Source organism: Diospyros lotus, chromosome 4, assembly GCF_014633365.1.
Source record: "Diospyros lotus cultivar Yz01 chromosome 4, ASM1463336v1, whole genome shotgun sequence".
Taxonomy (NCBI): Eukaryota; Viridiplantae; Streptophyta; class Magnoliopsida; order Ericales; family Ebenaceae; genus Diospyros; species Diospyros lotus.
This window is the reverse complement of record NC_068341.1, coordinates 8,075,986-8,100,834: the sequence shown is the minus strand read 5'-3', so window position 1 is coordinate 8,100,834 and position 24,849 is coordinate 8,075,986. Positions and strand designations below refer to the sequence as shown.

Genomic DNA, 24,849 nt, shown 5'->3' with positions numbered 1-24,849 from the left:
CTGTGTCAAACACGAGAAAAAGTAATCAAAATAACATCATTCATCATATTAGGTGTGGACCGACTAGAATTACTACATATTGAGATAGATTTTAGTCTCAATGCAAAAATTATTTTTATACTCCATCCTTATATTAAATAGCAATTATGTATTTATTTGATGAATATTAATATTATTTAAATAATTAAATTATGTATAATCTATATATTATATTTTATTATGTATCTAATATATGATTAAAAAAATTATTTTTATTCATACTGCTATATTAATGATTCTTTTAAGCAGGCCATAGAAGTCCATCAAGTCCCTGGTGGGGAAACCTGTGGGAATTTTATATAAAGGTGAAGTTATGTCTCCTCTTTTATCATATAATACGAATTCTAATTATTTCACCCTTTGAAAAAAACTCATAAAGAGAAAGAAGGGAAAATTCTCAGTGCCAAATTCATCACTTGCGAAGATGGATGCGAAATTAAATTTATTTACAAACTCAATTTTATTTAATGTTTTAAATAATCACGTATGCGATTGGATTTATATATCTATTAATTATGCATTAACAGTTCCCTTAAATAAATTTATAAAATTTTGGAATAAAAAAATATCAAAGAGTCTACTGAACTACGTTGGATCAGGATTACAAAAAATTATTGACAATGGCATATTCAATTGGAGCCTTTTTCGAAACAAGACAATATATTAAAATCATATTCTAAAATTATATAAAAATAAAACAATAAATTTTAAAAATAAACATTAAGTTGTAACCTTCACAATGTGTGAGCTCATGGGCTAGTTTTTATAAGATAATTTTGTTTGAAATAAAAATGTATTATATAATAATAATATTATAACAATAAAAATTCAACTAAAAAAATGTCGACACTCTCCCTTAATTGTTCAAAATCTTTATTAGTGACTAGTAGTGTCAAACTACTTGGTCCGGTTGCCCACTTAATTTGTCTCCTACCTACCAAATTCCCTAATTTTTAAAATTAATAGATATTATTTATTTGGTCAACTATAAAGGGAGCCGCGTTCATACCATTTTTAATGTTAAAATTAAGAGAGAATGAATTGCAATGCCGTGGAATTTTAGCCTTTATTGGTAATATCGTTTGGTGCTGCATAATGCCCAGCTCCTTGGATTAAAGTCGTTACCAGCGTTTCGAATTAGAGAAAAAAAATATTATTGATGTATTATTATATATATTTTAAGCTATACGATGATGTATTAATGTTTAAAATGGTGAGATATAATGAGATGAAGGATATTTATATTATTTATATATTTTATGTAGTTCAAGATATACATAAATAATATACAAATAATATGATCTCATTAGAGAATTATTATAAAATCAAGTACTTAGGAAAAGTCTAATTATTAAAATTAAAATATAATAATTTGACTATTGACTCTGACCTTTTTTTTTTTTAATTTTATTTCCCTATATTTTAAAATAGGAAAGGAAAGAAACCTCAGTATGTCAGTGCATATGTCAGGTATATTTTGGAGTGTCCGGATTTTGAGTTGTTAAAATTAATTTTAATTAGTTTAATCATATAAAATATTTTTTAATTTATTTTAATTGTTACCCTAAAATTAAAATTAAATTACCAAAAAAGGCGATGTTCATTAATCTTGGCCGTGGCCGTGGGTTTCTCCTCTTTTATCAACTGTTATTCTCATTTAATTGAACTGATTAGTAGTACTTAATGAAATGACTAAACAAGGAGACAACAAATTTCATATGCCAGCCAGAGTCGAGACAAAAGGTTCTTTGCTTTTGTTTTTGGGCTGAGCACAAATAGTCCAATCAGGCCGTGACGCCGACGACACCTCGCCCCCGTGGAAACTATTATAATAATCAATCTCACGGCCTCTGGCTGCGAGTCTGCGACCCCATGGCCGTAAACGTGGATTGCGTCCGATTCCCATCTCCATTGGCCTGCTACAGGTCAATCACACCAACTTCAACTTGGAATTCCAAGTTGAAACTTGAGCGATTCAACAAAGTATCGTCCTCATCCGCTTGTACATCATCGTCAAACGATCTACCAACCCAACTCAATCATCATTCTTCATCTCCATCTCCATCTCCATCTCCATCTCTTTCCGGGTGAAAATCTTCCTGTTCCCGTCTGCTACCGTTCAGGTACTTCAACTCGTTCCAACTTCTGAATTCTACTACTGTATCCATCGCGAATGCACGTTTTGTTTTAGATTGATAATAGTGATATACGAAGAACTGTGATTCCAAGTCGTAATTTTGGTTGGTAATTTGGTCATAGAGAGTCATATACCAGTTGTGGGAAATTTCATTATGGCAATTTGATTGGCTTTCGGGCAAATGTTACCGAGTTTTTGCAGAATTTATTCCTTCCACTGACAAGTTATTGGGAATGGATAAACATGATTTTCTATAGCTGATCTAAATCCCTATATTTTCATTTCTGCCCCCCTTTTTGTCAACCCCTTTTTCTTCTCATATTGTAAATTTGGTAATTTGGTCAGTTTATTAATATGACCTATATTAATCTGTTCTGTCAGGGAGGATGTCTGGAAACGATCTCGAAGAAAGGAAAATGCAGCCTTCATCTAATTCTTCTGCACCCAAGGTTGGTTGTTCAAAGTAGATTAATTTTCGTCCTCTTACCATTCTGATAGAAAGTAACATAACCACTTGACTTTTTTAGTAGTTGTCTCCAATTGTTGGACGAACATTTGATGACAGGATTAGAATGCATGCAATTCTGAATTTTCAGAAATAAACTGCCATTGCTTTGCCAAATTTATGTAGTGGCAACCTCAATGTTCTCATTTTGCTTATAATTAGTTTTGAACTTTCTATTTGTAGGTTGACCCTGGAAAACCTGCCCCACTGACTTTCCAACAGAAATTGAATTATGATGATACTGTTCCTCCAGAGTTCGCCTTAACTTTGCGAGAAAAGATGCATATGGTATGGCTACAATAATATCTGTAATATCATGTATTCAGGTTCTAGTTTCTTAAACTAATGATTGAAGAAGAAGGTAACATGGATGTGTAAACTGCAAAAGTAGGTTGCTGAAATACAAAGTCCAGAACTATGATGATCAAACCTACAGTTGCATTTGCAAGAAGCAGCAATCATGCAATGAGTACTGATATATATATATATATATATAGATTTATATGTACATCTATATAAGTAATGTAGTGATTAGTGATAAATCATATGAAATAGCAACTATGCATCAGGCTTTCTATCATCTGACTAGATAATATTCTTTTCAACCATAATTAAGAGTGTAAAGGTAAATTATGATTCAGTGACTTTAAGGTAAAACATATGAACTCCATTAAAGCCTTATAGTGCTCATCCTTGAAAGAAAGTTATCAAAGGATTTTTGGTGGAGAAAGTGGCGGTGAGGGTAGTTGTTGCAGTAGTGAGCAGAGGTACTCTAGTTGTGTCATGGTGATTGTTGTGGTTTTCATTGCTTACAATAAGAATCCCTTTCTCAAAGAATGCATTATATCTTATAAACTAGTCATCTTGAATGTATTCCCAGCTCCATTAATAAACTTAAAAGAATGCATCTAATGCTAGAAAGATGAAATAAACAAAGAAACATGCCAAATAAAGATCCTTGTAGCCCATGTTACAAAGATAGCAATTTTAGAATATGTAAGCAACTCATGGAAGCCATTATCCTTGAATACATTTAAGCCTATGACAATAAATCATTCTTGATGAAGATTTATTCTTAATGGAGATTAGCTATGTTTCATTTGTAATATTTGATGCCTGTCTTGAAGCACCCTTCTTTTTGGAGTGTGTTTCTACATCACAATTTGGAGAACTTTTTTTTTTAAACATTTCCCATAAAGTCCCGTTGCCCACCCTTACCATCTACATCTTGCTTTCAAAACCTTCATTTGCTTGATCTTACATTTTCATTATTTATTTTCCTCAAATTCACTAGAGATTATTCTCCTAAGCGATGCTTAGGGAGGTTTACTGTAGTGGCCTTGCCTTTCCACCTAAACTCTTGTGTTTGATTTAGTTTATCGAGTCAAGGTCTTTGTATGTGCACTCATTTTCATGAATTGAACCTAGTTTAATTCATATGTGGTATTAAGGAGTTCAAAATTTCAATTCATTCCAAAATACCAAAAAGAAAAGAAAAGAAAAAGACTTTTTAGGCATCCTGACCAGAAATCTTTAAAAGCCCTTAGAACAAATTTATAAGTCATTGCAACCTAAGATATGAACGTAAAAGTTGTTTGTTTCCACCAAAATAAAATGATGTGCCTGAATGAAAACCTAGTTTGTACAATGGGTTTAGCATGTTTGATATACTTGATGTCACCAAAATAAAACATGTACATGTTTCTAGTGCGTCACATAGAAAAATGTATAGCATGTACAAAACATGACATGTCACAAAAATAATGAAGGTTCCGAAACCTATGCTTCAAGAACTTTTTTTTTCCCTTTGAACCGCTTGTCTCGCCTGGAATGTGTGAATATTCCAGGTGATGAACTCAAGATAGAAGATGAACCTTCTAAGTGAGGAACCCCCCAAAAATAAAACATTTATATAAAATGTGTGTATGAAAGAAAATGCAAGTTTTTACCTTGTGATGCTAGTTGTGACAATGTTGGCATGCTTCTAAGAGTTTTCTCAACTGACACCCTAAATACCTCTTAGAAGGTCCTCAGTCATGTCACCTCTGGCCTAAGTGGCATAGAGCAAAATAGCATGTCCATACATGATCATGGATGCAAAAGAAAAGCCAAATAGAGTACATTTCGAAAACTGATTTCTCATGCAACATGAAAAAGCCACGAAGTAAGAGTTTGTGGGCAAGGGAAACTCACCTTGGGATCTCTTTGGAGAAGATCTTGCTTGCTCTTCCTAGCTTCCCAACCTCTCCCTAGCCACCTTGATGGAAACTTCTTCTACCCTTTCTCTAGTTTTCTCCCTTCTTTCCTTCTGTATTCTTCTCTATTTTCTCTCCTCTCTTACACTTACTTCAACTCTCTCAAGTGGGAGACCACCCCCTAATCTCCCATTTATAGGACCCTTGATTTTCCCCATAAAGAAGTTTGACTTGAGGAATTTTTTATTTATTTTTGTCTTTTTGAAACCTTCATTTCTTGTGAAATATATCTATATGCACATGAGAGAAAAGAAAAAGGGGAAGGGAGTCAAAGGGGGATCAATGGGGGATGGCTTCCAAGCAGTGGCGGAGTTAGGACCTTGGGTCAAGGGGGGCAAAAGTCTCAAGTTTGTATACTAAATTTTTTTTATAACACACTAAAAGTGGGTTTGTCTCTTTGTCTTCCTAAACTATAAGGAAACTTCTTTTTCCTACTTTTTCTATCCAAACAATATCTATCTTCTCTCTCCTCCCTTCTTTTTTTCTTTTGTTTTCTCAATTCTCTTTCTCATCTTAATTGGCATTACTTAATTGCCCACCATCATTTTTATTTCGGGGGGGCAAGTGTTGGCATAATAATTTATACGCACAACATCAAGGGGCCTAGGGTAATTTTAGAAGTTGAAGGGGGGCAATTGCCCACCCTCAAAACATATGTGGCTCCGCCACTACTTCCAAGCCATCCCCTTTGGTGTCAGGGGGATGGGGGGCAGGGGGCTGCCTTGGCGGAGTGAGCAGCAGCAACTGCTCGTTCCCCCCCCCCCCCCCCCCCCCCCCCCCACTGCACATGCACCTTGTGTACGTTTCTGCAGTGACCAGCCTGTGGGCCTCCTCTCATTAATTAATCATTTTTTATATGTATATATACTTTATTATTTTATTTACGTGTAAATATATTGTGCATACATAGACAATCATGTATATGTATATTTAAGCCATTTGACCCACTCACTTGGCCAAATAATTTTTTCTCAAAATTAAGTTTAACTTATTTCCTTAAGCATCTAATATTCTAAAAATATTTCAGGGTGTTACATGTCTCAGACTGTCAACAGAAATTCTTGCTAATATTTGACATGCAGAATTTGTCTACGCAGCTTTAGAGGTCTGTTGTAAACAGTGGTTGATAGAGATAAAAATTGTGACCAGTACTGAACAAATTATGTGAATGTGTTACACCCATGGAGTATGTCTTTCCTGAAACTGGTTTGTCAAAAACAATGGAGAAGTTTAGTGGGCATTTTTAAATTGGATCACTGTTCCATAAGTTATATGCTTATACCTTGAATTTCAGGATCAAGAACTTCCATTTTGATATGTTTTTTTTAGTCTGGAAAAAGAAACATTTCCAAAAGATTGCAGAAATATGACTGTAAAAGACATGAAAAGGAAAAAAATCTCACAAACAGACCTAGAACCTATCTAAAATCACATAACATAATAGTTGAATAAGCAAACACGTTGAGGTTTATTAGACCATTCCTATGAAGGCAGAAGGGAATAGAATTTATACAAATGCCTATGAAAACCAGTAACATTAAATAAAAGTCAAACAAATTACCAAACCACAAGCTTAAGATTCTCAATGTGCATAAGATCATATAAACCAATTATCACAAATACATTTGAATATTAATAACATTAATAAAGGAAGTGTCAAAGGGGTTAAAAGTGGCGGGAATATCTTTCCAGTAAGAAGGTTAAAAGGAGCTTTAGTAAGGTTGAAAATAATACTCAACAAAATTAACAAATTAGAATACAATGAATAGTAGTTTAAGTAATTGAGGGTTAGGACTGAAGATGGTGTTTGGCACTGTAAGAGAAAAAAATAAGGAGAACCAGGGTTTAGAAGTTGTAAAGAAGAGAAAAATTAGTTGTGGTAACAATAAAAGAGAACAGATGACTTTGTTGGAATTGCTGATATCTGTGGGAAAATTGTTAAATATGTTCCTTGTTGTTTTTCCTTATGCTTAGGTGGAAATGTTGGAATTTGGTTCTTCCACTAATGTTTGTGCTGGAAATGGAAATGTTTCAGCACTGAAGATGCAAACGAGAAGAAATTTTGTTGTTTTCCTTGGATTGAATACAAGGTAGAAATTAGAGTACTAGTCTCTCCTTAAACAAACATGGGATAAATGTCCCATCATTCAAATGTAATCCCTACGTATTCCTAATCCAGTGAGTTATCTGTAGGCATTACTCATCTCCCAAAATCTTATCCCTTAAAAGAGACAGCCTCTTGCCCTATAACATGAACTTTGTTTTCCTATTCATGTAGTTTTTATTTTTTTCCCTAAGGTGTACAGTTATTCTTATTGCTGGCACTTTGAGTAAAAGAAAAGCTAAACCATAGACAAAGAGGAATGTAAATGAGAATAAAAGACATCTCGATAATATATAAAAAATGATTCAAAATTTCTCTAGTACAAGGATAATGGAGTTAATCAGAGTTTATTGTAAAGAATAATGGAGTCTGTCTCTTTTATCATTGACGTTCACTAATGCATGTTACTCCCACTTTATTTTGGTTCCTGTCTTTTATCCACTATTTCTTACATAGATTTTTGAAATTTTGGAAGGCTTTATTCATTTTAAGGCTTAAGCAGCATCTGAAAGAAGAAACTGCTAAAGGAAGGGTATTATCTCTACCTTAAGATGGATGTTTCTATATTTTTTTTGTTGAACTTTCAGACTGAATGTTTAGGTTCCAGTATTACTTTGCCTACAATGATAATGGATCCCATAAAAATTTATCCAGGTTCCTTTAGCTGATCTTTTCACCAGGCAGGTCACAGTACATCATGGTATTCCTCTAGGTGGTATTGGGTAGGTGCATTCTTACCTATTGACAACTGTTGATTTGTAACTCCAATGAACTGTCTTCTAATTTTTTTTGTTAAATCCATGAATCCTCCTGAAGTTAATTCCCTGAAAGGTGATTTTTAGTGAGAAATTGGCATATGATTCATGTAATCCTTCTGAGAACCAGAAAGAATGGACAAAAAAAAGGTAATTATAAGAAGTGCAAGAAAAAAGCTGGCTAGTAAAAGTTGAAAAATCATGCATTATGTATTGGAAACAAAAGTTTATATATGAAAAAAAGTTCGTGCTGCATGTGCCTAACTAGATAAGAAACCATTGGATTCCCTATGGACTATAACATTTAGGGATGTTCAGTTACTTCTTGTTTATAGTTTCACAGATCAGAAAAAGTTGGCTAGTTGTTAATTCCTGAGGTCTTAGGATTTAGTAATGTACCCAATGTCTTCCCCTTAAACTAACGACATAGGATTGAATTTTTATAAATGGTCAGTCTCTAACATATCATCTGGTTCACATGGTCTTGTTTCAGCTCTGTTGCCACTACAAAATTGTCACACTCCATGCCAACAAGCTTGGCAGGAACAACACCATACAGTTATGGATCATATCTAATGGAATATAAATAAAACCTCAAATACATAAAAGTATCAATGACTTAAAAGTTCTAAAAGGAAAAGACTTGACTATCCATAGACTTCTACTTGGATGATTCATTCCCAATCCCAAAGGTTTCACAGTGGCTGATAATTATAGCTAAATGAAATTTGTCCACAATAACTAAAACTTGTTACAAACCATGAATAAAACATATTGTGTGCAAAAAGATCATGACATTGTTCTTTTAAGAAAATCACCCAAATAACTTATTCCTCCAAATTTGGAATTATTGAGCAATGAATTGGCTACATAACTTAGCTACCATTTACCACTACTAGATTAAATCACACAAAATAAAATTAATAACAAACATATCCTAATCTATTTACATTTGAAACATTTTATATAACCATGATTTTTGACTCATTATTTGAGGAACACGTAGATAGAAAACACAGTTAAACAACTTACACTCATGCCAATACATGTTTAATAAAAATAAGCCCAAGTCTTTTTGACTAAGTCCACCTTAAGCTTGTGGCAAGATCCAAAGCCACATTTAACTCTATGGTCAAAACTCGAATGAAAGCTAGCATATATGCTAATCATTATCCCCCATTGGTATCGAGTTTAGATCATAGCCAAATAAGACCCAACTTTTTAATTATAAACTAAATTCGTAGAGTGTATTTCAAAACATTTTGGTAGCTATAAACATCTTTAGAATAATTTCCAAAGAATCCATTGTATCAATGATAGTTCTTATTCTTATCTATTCTTTTAATAAAATCCATGAATAAATAAAATTTTAATTTTAGTAGAAATATGAATATTTGTATTAATAAAATATCTGAATAAAGTCACCCCCCCCCCCCCCCCAAAAAAAAAAAAAAAAAAAAAACCCCTTGAAGTAGTATATGATCATTTACCTCTCAAGTTAATGATACCTGAGTTAACTCCAACATGATCAGACCAAATCACAATGTTGAATCCTAATAAAGCAAATATTACATGATAAATAAAAAATAATAAATGCTTCATATACACACGTGTACTAATTTACATATTTTTAAACTTTGTAAGATTCTAAATGTGGCACCCCTCTGTCATAGGGTATACCATTTTGATGCCTTATCTCAGCAAGTGTTAGTGTGGTCATAACCTGCCACACCTCATGGACTGACCTGATTCACAAAACCTGAGGCTTGTGAAGAGTCCTTGCTCGATGAGTAAAAAATGCCCCTTTATCTTGTTTGTACAGTACGCCCACTTTGGAAGTGTTTTTCTTCTTATTTTCAATTTCTTAGGATCATAGTCAATGTGATCAGTTGACTCTCATTCCAAAACCTCTCAGTTGTGGACAACCGGCCCACTGTTGACTGCCCCTTTCCTTACTATCAATCTTTCAGGCGACAATCAACTATCCCAGCCACCATCAGGCTTTTCTTCAATTCTGGTTTCTAGTAATCGAAGAAGTAGTCGACTGCATGCCCAGAATCAACCTCCAGTTGACTAGTCCTTCCCTGCTTGCCTTAGACTCAGTTTTGGCCCATGACGAAGCTTATTCGTACAGATGAGATAGAACAACTACACACACACACTTCATTATCACTTCGTGTCACATTGACACAGTTAACTCAGTACATCAACATAAAAGCATCTATCACAGAGTGACATCTCCAGAAATACATATATAGTGTAAGGAAAATCTCCCTTCCTCATCTACCCCTAAGTTGGTCTTCCTCACCGACCTTGCATGATCTGAAATGCAATCTACATTCTTGGAGTTATAGATAGGGGAAGGTCTATATTCCAATATCACAGTGCATCATTGTTTTTGGAATCTCAAAAGCAGAATTGTTATTCCTTGAGAAACTAGGGTTGGGCTTGTGCTTATTGGCTGCTTGTCCATGTTGTTAGTAACCAAAAAATCCGGTATGGTTAATTGAAAAGTGATGTTGAAATTTTTGCTCAGATCAGGATGCTTCTTGTAATTTGGTTTTGTTGTATGGGCCATCCTACATATTCTCTTACTTTTCCATTTGTAATCGTTCTAACTGATCAGTGAAAATTGCGGCAAAGCATAGCTGTAACCATTTCCTAATGCTTGGAAATCATTATTTTCAGTTCAGGAAGCATTGGAAGAAGTATCAAAGGCGAGTTCCAACGCTATCAGCTTTTCCCTGCAAAATGTGAAGATGGCGCTGTTCTAACAAACCAATTCTCAGTAAGTTTAGTATATCATTTAATTCTATTTAGATTCCTGAAACCTAAGATAACTTGTAAGTGCACTTCATTTTATCTCTGTTGTTTATCTTCCAAACTGTTGAAGTATATCATATTGCAATCTATTTTGAAGCTGCTTGGATGAGTTTAGTAGTCACCTAATTTCCTGGAGACAAGGCCATGGCATCAATCTGTATTTCAAGTTGTGGATATGCACGTAAAAAGTATCATGTACACAACAACATTACCAAGCCTGTTTTCCACTATGTGGGGTTTGGCTACATGAATTCTAGCTTTCCATTAATTTTAATTGATAGCCTTATCGTTTGTAAGGCCCATATACTTGATATCAAACCCAAGTGTTGCCCACCAAGTTTTTTTGGTTTTCTCTACCTCATTTGCTAACTAGTTGTTCCATTTAATCCACTCTTCTCACATGTCCAAATCATCTTGATTGTGTCTCCCACTTCCTTATCTGCAGTAGGAGCCATTTCAACCTTTGCTTGACTTCTATTTTATCTTTTCTTGTATGGCCACATGTCCATATTAGCATCCTTCTCTAGTTACTCTCATATTTTACACATGTTAACACTTTACTGCCCAACATTATGTGCCATTTTACAAAGCTAGTCTTATAAAAATTTTCTTTTTGCTTTAATGGGATCTTACCATCGCATAAAATGCTAGATACATTTTTCCATTTTAACCATTCTACCTTAACTCTATTGATAACATCCTCATTAATCTCCACATGTTTTTGGATGATTGATCCAAAATATCTAAATCGATCTTTTCTTGGTATGATTTGATCTTCTAATTTTACCATAATTTCCTCCACACTTATATTTTTAACTAAATGTATATTCTATCTGTGATCCAGTTTTCACTCAATTTAAAACGTTTAGATTCTCAAGTGTTCCTCCATATCTTGAGCTCAGTATTCATGCCTTCTTTTATCTCATCCACCAAGCCCATATCATCTACAAATAGCATACATTGAGGCATCTCTATTTGGACATGTTTAGACAGTTCTTCATCCTTTACTAGGACAAATAGGTAAGGACTTCATGTAGATTCTTGACGTAATCCCATTGTAATTGTAAAATTCTCATTATCTCCTCCACACATTCCACACACGTCTTTGCTACATGATACATGTCTTTAATAACTTGTATGCAAGTAATTCAAACTCCTCTCTTCTTTAAAACCCTCAATAAGACTTCTTTAGGAAATTTGTCGTAACCAGACTCCTTTCTTCTCTAGATCCCTTGATAAGACTTCTGTAGGAACTTTGTCATAAGCTTTTTGCTAGATCTATAAATGCCATATGTAAATTCTTTTGTTTATTTTTAGACTTTTCCATTAAGTGCCTCAACAAAGGGTATAGCTTCTATTGTTGACCTACCAGGCAAAAAACCAGATTGGTTTTCAGATATTATGGTTTATGTTCTTAATCTTTGCTCAATCACTCTCTCCCAAAGTTTCATTGTGGCTCATAAACTTGATTCCTCTATAATTTCTGCAGTTTTGGATAATCTCCTTTATTCTTGTAAATAGGCACTAAAGTGCTCTTCCTCCACTCATACAACATCCTTTTGATTTAAGATTCACATTAAACAATTTTGTTAACCATAAAAAGTATTATGTATGTATATGCATAATTCTTTTTTTGGGTGTGTGTGTGTGTGTTTTTTTTTTTTTTGGGGGGGGGGGGGGGGTTTGCTAAAAAATTGTTATTGGCATTCACTCGGTTTAGAAAGTAGAATGGATGTAGATAGAACATAGCATGTTAGTTCATAAAGATGCTGGAGTTATCCCATCAACTCTGTGTGACTCAGCTGATAAAAAAAGTTGTTTCTGAATTCGCACCCTGGTAATTTAATTCTGACCAACTGATTGAATTTACTTGTACACATGTCAGAAATAGTATGAGAGCTTAAGCATAGTTCTGTGCTGAAATGACTTTTCCTTTGCCTGCACTATTTCTCACCCATTATGTATAGGCATTTCTATATTTTTCCAAATAGTTAGGGAGATTTTAACACCACTAACTGAGGAGGCTCGGAAATTTCTTTTATGCTATTCTTATGACAACAACAATCACAAGTGTTAATCCAACTAGATGGTGTCAGCTTATGCAATCGTCATATTGTTGTATTTCTCTCCAAACTTGTCTATTATCATGAATACAATATCTTAAGTGGAGGTTAATGCAGCATGGGATAGAATAGGATTGTAGATACATAAAACCTCATGCTTCATTAGACTGCATGAACTTTTCCCTTCTAGTTCATGCTAAAATAGTGGATTGAGACACTTATTGCCAGCCTAAGTTGTAGAAATGAAACCAGCTATTGTGGAGGCTCAATCTTTTGTTATGAGATAATTGTACTATATGTTCTTGGGCAGTTATAAACTGATAACAAACCACTCTAGGCTTGTATGTCCATGATTGTATGAAACATACTACAAAAATAAACTTTCTAGTACTACATTGTTTGTCTTTGAATCAAGTGCAGCCCTGCCACCAACTCCCGAGCACCTGAAAGAAAAAGAAACAAAAGGGCCTATTTATAATGGAAAGTAAAGCCCTATTGCAACAGAAAATAAATGCAGATAAAAGATAATGCTTTCTTCTTGTGTTTCTGTGCACAGAAAAGGAAAAAATACAAATCTCCATTAAGAGAGGAAAAAGGAGGACAGAAACTTTAAGATTTTATCAAATGTTTCTTTGCAATTTGAAGATGTATTTATGATTTGAACACATATAGGTTTTTGTTTCACGCCCAAATGGAGTCAAATATTCTACTGTACTGTGCCCTGAGAGGTCAGAAGTGTCCAAGTAAGTTCTTTTATTTCTAATTTCACTTTCTAGCTCATTACATCTTTCTCTAACTCTGTCTTCTTTTTTATTGTATGTCTTTCTTTTATGAGAAGATTCTTTTGAGTCCTAAGTTGTTAGAAACAGAAGGATGAACAAATTTTAGTGATAATTACTGGATATGCAGAAAAGGTACTGAACCTTAGTGGTAATTACTGTATGCAGAAAAGGTACAGGTTCAGGCATTGAATCATGGGACTGGAACCTTGATGGAGAGAGATGCACATATCATGCTCTGTATCCAAGAGCATGGACTGTGTATGATGGTACTCATAAATGCTTTGGATTTTTGAATCTTGTCGCACTAATGGATCACTGTACTTTGTGCTTAGTATTTATCCTCTTGTTAATGTCTTGATTTCAGGTCAACCTGATCCAGAACTCAGTATCACTTGTCGTCAGATTTCACCATTCATTCCCCACAATTATAAGGAGAGCAGCTTCCCTGTGGCAGTATTTTCATTCACGGTAAGAAATGACTGATGAAAAATAGAATTCAAATGTAAGAAATATAATTTATCTAGAAAGAGTACTCTTGTTCCTTAGCTGTTGTTTGATTTTTTCCACAGCTTTCAAATTCAGGAAAATCTGCTGCTGATGTCACCTTGCTTTTCACATGGGCTGTAAGTTGAAAGCTTTCAAATTTTCATGTTTATTCATTCAAAATTTTGACCGAACTATTGTGTAATTGGAGAAATTTCCAAAAGTTCATTGTTAAATCTTTTGACGTTAAACTGCTTCTCATCTGTTTCAACGTGTTCTGGCACATTCATATATCAGCATCCTGTTTTGCTCAATGTGTTTTAGTCTATAAAAGTATTTTCTTATGTTTGAACAAAAATGGAAAAATTGTGTCAAATCAAGCTTATAACTCATCTGAAAAATGCATGTACTTTCAAATCCTGAAATTATAGTGATCAGTGTTCCCAACTCATCTAGAAATTTGATATGTAATTATAGAATCTCCATCTGTCCATCAACTGGGGAGACATGAGTGCTGGCAACTTAGGCAGGTTTAACTGCTGTTGTTATAAATATCAAGATCCAGCATATATTGTCTGCACATTCAATTAGACCGAAAAGACAGCTTAATCTCATCTGTTTTTGTGGATTTTCAGAATTCAGTAGGCGGGGACTCAGAATTTTCTGGTCATCACTTCAATTCAAAGATTATGTAAGAACTCCAGAAGGATTTTTAATATCTCGTGAATTCTCATTAGAATTTTTCTCAATGATAGCTTATTCACCTGTAATTCACCCCTCAATGTGCCTTAAACTCTCCATACCAGCTTTATGATCTGACATACAATGTATTGAAAAATTACTAGGATGAAAGATGGCATACATGGAGTACTTCTGCATCACAGGCAAGTTTTCTCCTACTTTCAAATAAGAAGTTCTAAATCCTTGAATTTAACCAGTTAAGTTGTTCCTTATTTGGGAGAGCCACTTTTATACCTAATCCAAGTTGATCCATTCAGAACTGCAAATGGACACCCTCCAGTCACTTTTGCAATTGCTGCTGAAGAGACACCTGAAGTTCATGTCTCAACATGTCCTTGCTTCTCAATATCTGGAGATTCCCAGGAAATTACAGCAAAAGACATATGGAATGAGATAAAGGAGGTTAGCTGATCTTCTCTATTATCGTGTTTCCCTAATATTTTAAGTATTTTCCTGTTGTTGGTAATGCATAAAGATTGTTATCTCACTTATGGTGCATGGTAGGAAGGAAGCCAGCTACCACAGGAAAATTCTATGTTATTTTTCTTTGACTAGTAACATTTATGGATATATTAATTCCTATTGCTGTAGCTTACTGAGTTTTTAGGAAAACTGGAATTTCATGCTTTCACTACTGTCTCCTAAGAAGCAGAAACGTTTTGGCAGTCTAATGGAAAGGAATTTCACTTCCCATTTTCATGCTTCACCCTTCTTGACCAGTCTTTATATGTAGTAAATTGTTAATAAATGAACCACAGTATCAACTTCTTTAAATCATGGTTTTTGCAACACTTTGGTGGGAAGAAAGCAGTTTTTTATAGTGGCGAATGTGTGTTTCATGTTTTTGTCATCCTAACAGTTGCTTTCTAATAGTCAGTTAGTTGTGATAATCCAAGTTCATACTTCTTCATATTGAGCTAACTATTAACTATGTTATGAGTATACATGGATTCAGCCAGACAGAAACAACTAGAATGGACCTAGTTACAACCTAACACTCAACATTAAACACTATAATAATCAGAAGTCTTAATCTCAGTAGGTAGGGTTGGTTACAATGGATTCTAACTCCCCAAATATTTTGTGTAGAATCTATGTTGAAAATATTTGACAATTTTTATGTTGGTTGTCCCGTCCCGTAGCTAATGCAATCCTCCATTATTTGGACTTCAGATGGGCCGTGATAAGGAGGAATACCTTTGACACTAGAAATCTAAAAGGGATTACTTAATCCAGAAGCAGAGTTTTTAATTGTCTAAAACAGTTTATCTATTTTTTGAGCCAGATTTGAAGAGTAGTACATTAGATATGCAATTTTTATGAGCATATGTGTTGCACTATATTTTCCTACATTTCTTGAATCATAAATGATAGCTACTCCTGTGTTTTGATAAGCCTATATATTGTCATTGTTAGGGATGATTTATTTATTTGTTTTGTTCTCTTTTTAGAAAATGCTTGAACAAAGTATTTGATATCCATTTGATATGGTGGTACTTCAACTTTCCTTGTACTCATCCTTCTACTAAGATAAATTTGTGGCAAGTAATGTTCAATCACATTAGAGTGTCAAAACTATCACTATAAATCTTAAACAGATCCAGAATGTGCATGTGGACTTGATGCCTGAGCTGTTTAACAGTGGGTTAGTCTTGCAATTCAGTACTTGATTCATTTGGAGCATTTTTGGCTATAAATTCCTGTTTCATTTGGAGCATTCAGTGGCTTAGCCAAATACATGGTGCATTTTTGGCTGTACATGGTGCACATGCCCAAAGCATGCCCATTGGTTTTATCTTTATTGGCACAGCAATACGTAAAATTTTCTTTTCTGGAACAATGACGAAAGTATACCCTCAAACCCTATATCAAGAAACTTCAGTCACAGCCTGTAAAATGAGGGAAAACTTTAACAGAAAAGAGGCTCACCACATCCAACAACCCCCCCCCCCCCTCCCCGGCCCACGGCGGGGTTTTTATTTATGTTGACCCTCTCAGTCCTTACCTTTTCCACTTTCCTGGCAGCATGGGTCATTTGACCACCTCAAGTGCAGTCAAGATTCCAAGCCTTCAGAACCAGGGTCATCTATTGGAGCTGCCATAGCAGCCTCTCTGACTGTTCCTCCTGGTACAGCCCGTACTGCCACATTCTCACTAGCGTGGGCCTGCCCTGAAGTAAGGTTTCCTAGTGGAAAGGCTTATCATAGGTCAGTGCCTCCCCCCCCCCCCCCCCCCCCCCTTCTCCCCTTACTACTTTCAGATATCCTCAGGGACTATACACCTAACTTAGCAATATTTTTTAACAGGCGGTACACAAAATTTTATGGCACTCATGGGGAGGCAGCAGCAAGCATTGCACATGATGCTATCCTTGGTAATCTTCATGACATAATTAGTTTAGTTGTTAGGAGATGTACTTGTCTTATACATTTGACTCTCTTTGGAAAGACATACACTTAAATTCCCAGATATATCTGAATAATGTAGGCTTGTGAAATCTAGATTGATAAAGATTTTCTTGTTAGAGAAGTCATGAGTGAGAAGTTTCCTATCTGGAACTATTTCATAGGCTTTGATGTGTAACACACCACTTTCCAAGCGTGTTACAACCTTGGGAATTAGGGATTTTTTTTCCAACAATTGCACTTTGGCCCCAAAGTTCACCAAAATTCCCTTTTTGCCCCCTTAACACAACAACCTCAATAAAAGTAAATTTAAGGCAGGTAATCAGAGTATGGCACATAACATAGTCTAGATTGAACCTAAAATGAAGTATAGAACTTCCAATGAACAACAAAATAACAATTTGAAACATCTGAGTTAACTTCAAATAACAATCTAAATTTGTTCAAGATAAAACAAAATAAGATTACAAATCCAAAACATTATATATAAATATGCAAGTGAAGTCTGAATTATCCTCATGACTCATTCGTTAACCAATACCTTATCTTGTGAATTATCCTGTCACATCTACATATATATACATTTGATAGAAGGAAATACATTTGAGGGTGAATCATATGTTTTAAAATATTTTTGCATGAGGTTCATGACATGAATAAATATTTCAGCATTAAAAATACCATAGATCGCATATTCACATGAACTTTCCAAAAATAGTGACCGACATGTGTAACACCATCTTCCACATTTTATCACATACTGGTCAACATAATGTTATGAAATCATGTATTTTCATGCCAATTATGCAAATAAAATGCTTATACCTCATACCATGATTATTTCCAAAGAAAAATTAGGAAAACCTTTATGTCGACGTCAACTTCTGATTTCTTTTTTGTGACCAAGATGTGCCCAAAAAATATTTTCCTAAGCCTTGAATGCTTTTTTAGCACTTGATATTCTTTCAAATAATTTTCTTTATTTTTTGTAATTTTTTCTTATTTTCTCCCTTTTTTCTTTTTCCACACTAGCACATCTAGTGCATGCGCCCCACCCCAATGAACCTTACCCTAGCATGTGTGATTCACACACCCAAGTGCACTGCCTCCAATCATCTTCTTCAATAGTCTTCTGACCGCCGACTGACTTCAACACGACTAATTCTTCGTTCTTTCTTCCTCTTTCCTTCTCCTTTTGTTTCTTCTTCCTTTTCCTCCTTATGCCTCAATCACTACCACAACTATCAAACTAGTCATCGGATTGGTTTAAACTCCAACACGGTCAATTTTCTAGCAAGCCCTCAAATCACTCAAAACTCCACGAAAACAGTCCTTGAAACACCCAATCCCCTCGTCTTCCTTCTCTCTCTCTCCTTAAACCATCAATTTCTAGAAAGGAGTCTCAGAAGGCCATCAATTTCACAGGAGAAGACTTAGCTTATTTGAGTTGCAAATTTTTTGCAAGCTATCAAACCACACCCAAGACAACTCCAAAACACTCCATTTTTGTTCCAATTAAACCCTCTTGAACCCAGAAAGAAAAACCCTCAACCAAATCCTCACAACAACCCCTATAACCTCTTCAATCAAGTAAGAACCCGATTTGATTTTTGTGAAGAAAACCCTCATTTGAATGCTCCCATTTATAGCCAAAAACCCATCGCCCAAATCCTCAAATCTCTTCCGTTCTTTCTTTCTTTTGTCATCCCTAGCCCAGATCCTAGAGATTTGTCAATAACAGTGTGGCAATGTGGCAACTTTCAGGATTTGGGGAAATTACACTCCAAATGCTCTAGTTTGGTTAAATTCTAGTTTAACCCCTTGCTTCCAGCCCTCTACTTTTGATATATTACACCATGACTTCTATAAATACCAAGAACCACTACAACTTAAGCTTTCACTTAAGCCTTGAAAACTTTTGAGAATTATGCTAACAATCTTTAAAAAATTACACTAAGGCGCCACACTTTGGAAAATCACTTCAATGAAACCTCTTAACAAGTTATCAAAATATCCTTGACTCATGGTAAAGGGTCTCAGGCCTTTGCAACATTACCAAAATGCCCTTAAATTATAAGTGTTAGGACCCTAGCCCTAATTTGATGTTTCCTTTAAGATAAGATTGGAATTGAGGGAGAAAACTGACAAAAATGTGGGAGAAAATTGAGAGAAATGGGGGGAGAGGGGAGAAAATAGACAGAATTAAGGGAGAAAAAGAGAATTCAATAATCTTGATAACTTGTAACATGATCTTGACACTAAGGGGGTTACAACTTTATATAGAAAGCTAACCAATAGTTATTTATGGCAGTTACCACTCCTCCACTACCAAAAAGGCAAAAATTGCTCCTAAATCACTCCACTACCTCTCCACTACTCCATAATTGTAATTATTAGAACATAACCACTAATTAAATATATAACAACTGAAAATAAAATAAGAAATTATCTTCCTAATTCTTGGGGTCGTGACATTCCTTCTCCCTTAAAAGATTTATTGTCCCCAAGAAATCTAGTAACTGACCATAGTTGCTTCATCCAATCCCTGTAGCGTCTTTTTCGTCTACCTTCCCTTCATCCATTTCAGTTTTCCATGTAATTTCCCATTATCACACCTCAAAGCTGTATACGTTTGAGCCCTTCCAATCAACATGATGGACAACATCGAAGGTACCTACTCTGATTCTCATTACAAAACCAGATCACTCCATAGCGTATCCACTTATTCCACCTCGAATGAAAGGTCTTGAGTTGGTTTAGTTGGAATCATTTGACAAACCTAGAATCACCATGGATTGTAATGTCCTTTGAATCAATAATGCCTACAAACAACTGAACTTCTCCATACACAAGTAGAGGGAGATGCTTTAAAGGAAGATGATCTTTGACTGTGTTCGATGGACTAGTGACAGAGATAGGGTCATATGATTTGAACAAATTCAAATCGAAGTCATGAACATCTTTGTTGTTGCTTGAACTTGGCTCTTTGCTTTGTTCATTTGCAAATTAATTAGGACATGTAGTGTTAGTAGCATCATCATCAATACCCTCCAAAACTTGATCTGCATTCTCCTTCAGTGGACAGTCCTCTGTCACAGGGATTGGTCCCTTTTGTTTAATAATTGGATCGGAATATTCCCTAGAAAGTAATTCTGCTGGAAAACTAACCTAATATCTTTTGGCCATCAAGATCATGAGTTCGTCCAACTTTTTATTGGTTTCTTCCTTGAATACTTCCTCCAGTGACTGTAGTCTCTGAAGAGTTCCTTCGGCCATATGCACAATCCAAATTCTTCAAATTTTATTATGTATCATTGCTGAAATAACCACCTTGTTTTGATCGAAATCAATTGGTAGGAACCCTAAATCATAACTGAGAAACTGCTGCTTTGATACCAAATGTCAGGACCCTAACCCTAACTTGATGTTTTCTTTGAAGATAGAATTGGAATTGAGGGAGAAAACTAACAGAAATGTGGAAGAAAATCAAGAGAAATGGGGGGAGAAAATGAACTGAATTGAGGGAGAACAAAGAGAATTCAATAATCTTGATAACTCATAACATGATCTCGGCACTGTAGGGGTTACAACTTTATATAGAAAGCTAACTAATAGTTAGTTGTGGCAGTTACCACTCCTCCCTGTCAATAACTGCTCCTAAATCACTCTACTACGGTACTACCTCTCCACTACTCCATAACTGTAATTCCTATAATATAACCACTATTTAAATATACTAAATAAATATATAGCAACTGAAAATAAAATAAAAAAATATCTTCCTAATTCTTGGGGTCACGACAATAAGAAATCACCATTAAGCCCAACTTTGTTTCTCTGAAAAATAATAATTCATATTTCTCAAATTATCTTAAAAATCCCAAGTAGTACACCCTGAATGGCTGATTTTTTCTAGAAGTCAATTATGGCATATTAATTTTCTTTTCTCTATATTAAAAAAAATCAATAAGTTTTCTTCTTGACTTCTGAGCTTAATACCAGAGGTAATGAATCATCTTCTTTGAAAGGTGGGATGGGGAATGTGTAGACTTATACCACTTCCAAGTCAACAGATATGACTAACACACATGAGACACATTTCCCATTGGGAGTAGACTTATACCACTTCCAAGTCAACAAATATGACACACATGAGAGAGACATTTCCCATCGAGAGTAGACTTCTATAGCTCCAAGTCAACAAATATGACCTGCGTGAGAGAGGGAGGGAGGGAGATGCATATAGAAATATATGAGGTTGGTAAGATAAGCTAAATTTGTTTGCACCTCTTTTGGAACCAGAGCATGCCCATTGGGAGTCTCAGATTGAATCTTGGCAGAAGCCAACTATGGAGGATAAAAGGCTTCCTGAATGGTAAATCAAAGAACTCCGGTGCTAAACATATATTTCAATTCTTACACATTTGAATGCGAACATCATGAAGTTTTTCCTCAGGTACCCCATGGTCCTTTTCAATGAGCTCTATTACCTTAATGCAGGGGGGACAATCTGGACAGGTATTATGCATCTTCAAATCAATGGGCAGGAAAGCTAATTTATTGTAAAATAAGGTTAATCTAACTTTTGGCTTTCTGCAGATGGATTGCCTCCAATGCAAAGCCTTGCAACCATTGGCGAGAGGAAATTTACCCTTGATAACTCCAGACTCATGTTTGACAAAACAATTAAGATTCCCCACCAAAATGACACTGCTGTTGAAATTCTAGGGAGGATGTCATCCACACTTGAACGGGTACATGGTCCAATAGCATCAAACTCTGCTTCTGGGACCAGTTTGCTTCAAAATGGAGGAGAGAACATTGGTCAGTTCCTTCATCTGGAAGGGACTGAATATCATATGTGGAACACTTATGATGTCCATTTTTATTCATCTTTTGCTCTCCTAATGCTATTCCCAAAACTTGAATTAAGCATCCAAAGAGATTTTGCAATGGCAGTACTAATGCATGATCCAACTAAAATGAAAATTATGAGCAATGGAAAGTGGGTGCCACGTAAGGTTCTTGGTGCTGTTCCCCATGATATTGGTCTGAATGATCCATGGATTGAAGTAAACGCATACAACTTTTTCGATACGGACAGATGGAAGGATTTGAATTCAAAATTTGTTCTTCAAGTTTATAGAGATGTGGTTGCTACTGGTGATAAAAGTTTTGCACAAGCTGTTTGGCCCTCTGTGTTTATTGCAATGGCTTATTTGGATCAGTTTGACAATGACGGTGATGGGATGATTGAGAATGGAGGATTTCCTGATCAGACATATGATGCATGGACTGTTAGTGGTGTGAGTGCATATTGTGGTGGCCTCTGGGTTGCAGCTCTCCAAGCTGCTTCAGCCATGGCACGTGAAGTTGGTGATATTGCTTCTGCTGATTACTTCTGGGCTAGGTTTCAGAAAGCAAAGGTTGTATACAGTGAATTATGGAACGGTTCCTACTTTAATTATGACAATGGCAGCAGTCATTCAAGTCAATCCATTCAGGCTGATCAATTGGCTGGAAATTGGTGAGTAGAAGTACTCATGACATAGTTATATTTACTTGGGACATACTGATTTTTCAATGAGCATTTCATTTACTCTCTTTAGCATTGATTATAATAGTGATTCATTTACCATTATTCTTTCATTAAAATTCTTTGCAATCCTTTATTCGTGGTGTACGTGACTACATTATTTTCATATAGCGGGTTACATACAAGAAGAATGCCGTATATAACATTTCTTAAACAAAGATCCCCAAACTGTCATTTCAAGTTAATTCAACAAAACCTTAGCAGTGAACATCTTAATTATGCAGCAAATAAAATGCGAGATGACTGAAAGATAAAAGAAAAGGAGTAACTGCTAACTTCCCCAAAAATTATCACACGATATTTCACCAATTATGGTTTTTTGCATAAGAAATTAAAGCTTCATCTGCAAAAAACATGCAAACATGCACGTGCTTGTTGAATATAATTTAAAATAACATGATGGCTTTATTTTTCTCCTATTATTATTCTTTTGATCAATATGAGCATGGACTTGGAATGTAATTACTTCATAGGTATGCAAGAGCCAGTGGTCTTCTACCAATTGCGGATGAAGATAAAGTAAGGAGTGCACTTGAGAAAGTTTACAAGTTTAACGTGTTAAAGGTAAAGGGAGGGACATGCGGGGCAGTCAATGGAATGCTACCGGATGGAAGAGTTGATATGTCTGCTTTGCAGTCAAAAGAGATTTGGGCGGGGGTTACGTATTCGGTTGCCGCTTCTATGATTCAGGAGGAGATGATGGAAATGGCTTTCCAGACTGCGTCTGGAGTCTACGAAGTGGCATGGTCCCCGAAGGGTCTTGGGTGAGTTGTCTCCTCTCCTTCCTATATAATTCAAAGTTAAAGTGGTTTATTTCAATTAAAATCCATCTCCCTCTAGATGTTTCTGTTCTGTGCATTTATGGAAACTACAGTGATGGGGGCTGTCCTGCTTTACATGCTAGTAGCTTGTAGTCTGTCGGGATCTCTGGTTAATGCTACAGAGAAGGGATCTCAGTTAATTCTTCAGTAGGGTTTTTTGTTTGCTTCCTCTTCAAAACTTGTCATATTAGGCTCCAGTACAAAACCAACAGTGCTGAATGCACGTATAGGTCCTTCCTGAACGCCTTGACGTTTCCAAGGGTGAACACCTTACACGGACAAATCTTTTCTCCATCCAGCTTGTCAAACTGTTACTTGTATTGGCTGCAGATTTTCTTTTCAAACCCCGGAAGGCTGGACCCCGGATTGCCAGTACAGATCGCCGACTTACATGCGCCCGATGGCTATCTGGGCGATGCAGTGGGCTCTTACAAAGCCAAAGCTCTTCAGTCAGGAGACCGAAGTTGAAGTGGGCAATGGCCCAATTCAAGATGTGCAGCATGCAGGGTTTGCTAAAGTTGCGCAGCTTCTCAAGTTGCCAGAACAGGACGATTCTAAAAGCTTTGCACAGTTAGTGCTTGATTACATTTATAAGATATTGCCTGTTTGACACGGGATAATTGTTTACAACTCCCTGCTGTTGTAAAGCCTGTAATGCAAACTTGAGGATAGTTAAAAAATTCATGATTCCCTTTGCTGGAGATGTGGCAATCTTGAACTTGCATGTTAGAAGCAATAATTAAGACGGACGGAAGCAAGTGATGCTTAGCCAGAGAAACAGAAAAAGAACAAGGAAGCAAATGATGATGTGACTTGGAGTAATTGACCGAGCTTTCAGCTTTTTTTTTGTTTTTATTTTGCTTTAATTTGTTTTCAACTCTATTCTAATTTTTATATTTTTTCTTTTTTTCTTGTCTTTTTCCTCTCTAAGCAACCAGTGAGACTAGTAGAGATGGCATTAGGGTAGGATGGGTGGGTCTACCCTACACGTCCTTGACCTTGACACCCTATATCCCACCTTATTTTTTAGTGGGACAATAAAATTAAACTCCTACCCCACTTTTAAATTAAAAGAACTTTAATTTAGTTGTCTATTCTTTAAAGAATAGTAAATAAATTTGTATAATAAAATATTCTGACTAATAAAAAATAATAATAAAATTATAATTTTGAATTTAGAGCCATATCTAGCAAAATTAAGGTCATGTTTTTTTTATTATTGTTTTTAGGTTATTTTTAATTTTTTAAAATAATAAAAATATATTTATTTTTATATTTTTAAAAAAATATTTTTAAAAATAAAAAAAATTATAAAGAAAACTCAGAATAATAAAAAGTTA

General features: G+C 35.3%; 1 protein-coding gene across 1 annotated transcript; it reads left to right on the top strand.

The window, feature by feature from the left end:
* The first annotated feature begins 1,882 nt into the window (after positions 1-1,882).
* LOC127799444 (uncharacterized) lies at positions 1,883-24,331 on the top strand. The gene is made up of 20 exons (XM_052333477.1): positions 1,883-2,162; positions 2,558-2,625; positions 2,865-2,969; positions 7,516-7,572; positions 7,695-7,762; positions 10,484-10,583; positions 13,354-13,424; positions 13,629-13,729; positions 13,828-13,931; positions 14,033-14,086; positions 14,582-14,637; positions 14,792-14,830; positions 14,945-15,089; positions 16,713-16,894; positions 16,994-17,061; positions 21,395-21,467; positions 21,549-21,610; positions 21,692-22,619; positions 23,162-23,452; positions 23,840-24,331. The coding sequence occupies exons 2-20, from the start codon at positions 2,563-2,565 to the stop codon at positions 24,117-24,119; spliced, it is 2,847 nt and encodes a 948-aa protein (XP_052189437.1). The 5' UTR covers positions 1,883-2,162; positions 2,558-2,562; the 3' UTR covers positions 24,120-24,331.
* The last annotated feature ends 518 nt before the right edge of the window (positions 24,332-24,849 follow it).

Excerpts from the sequence above, each read along its gene's own strand:
- LOC127799444 (XM_052333477.1), top strand. The coding sequence starts at position 2,563 with ATGTCTGGAAACGATCTCGAAGAAAGGAAAATGCAGCCTTCATCTAAT. Across the intron at positions 2,970-7,515 it reads TGCGAGAAAAGATGCATATG|GCTTTATTCATTTTAAGGCT; the intron begins GTATGGCTACAA and ends AAATTTTGGAAG. Across the intron at positions 7,763-10,483 it reads ATTCCTCTAGGTGGTATTGG|TTCAGGAAGCATTGGAAGAA; the intron begins GTAGGTGCATTC and ends CATTATTTTCAG.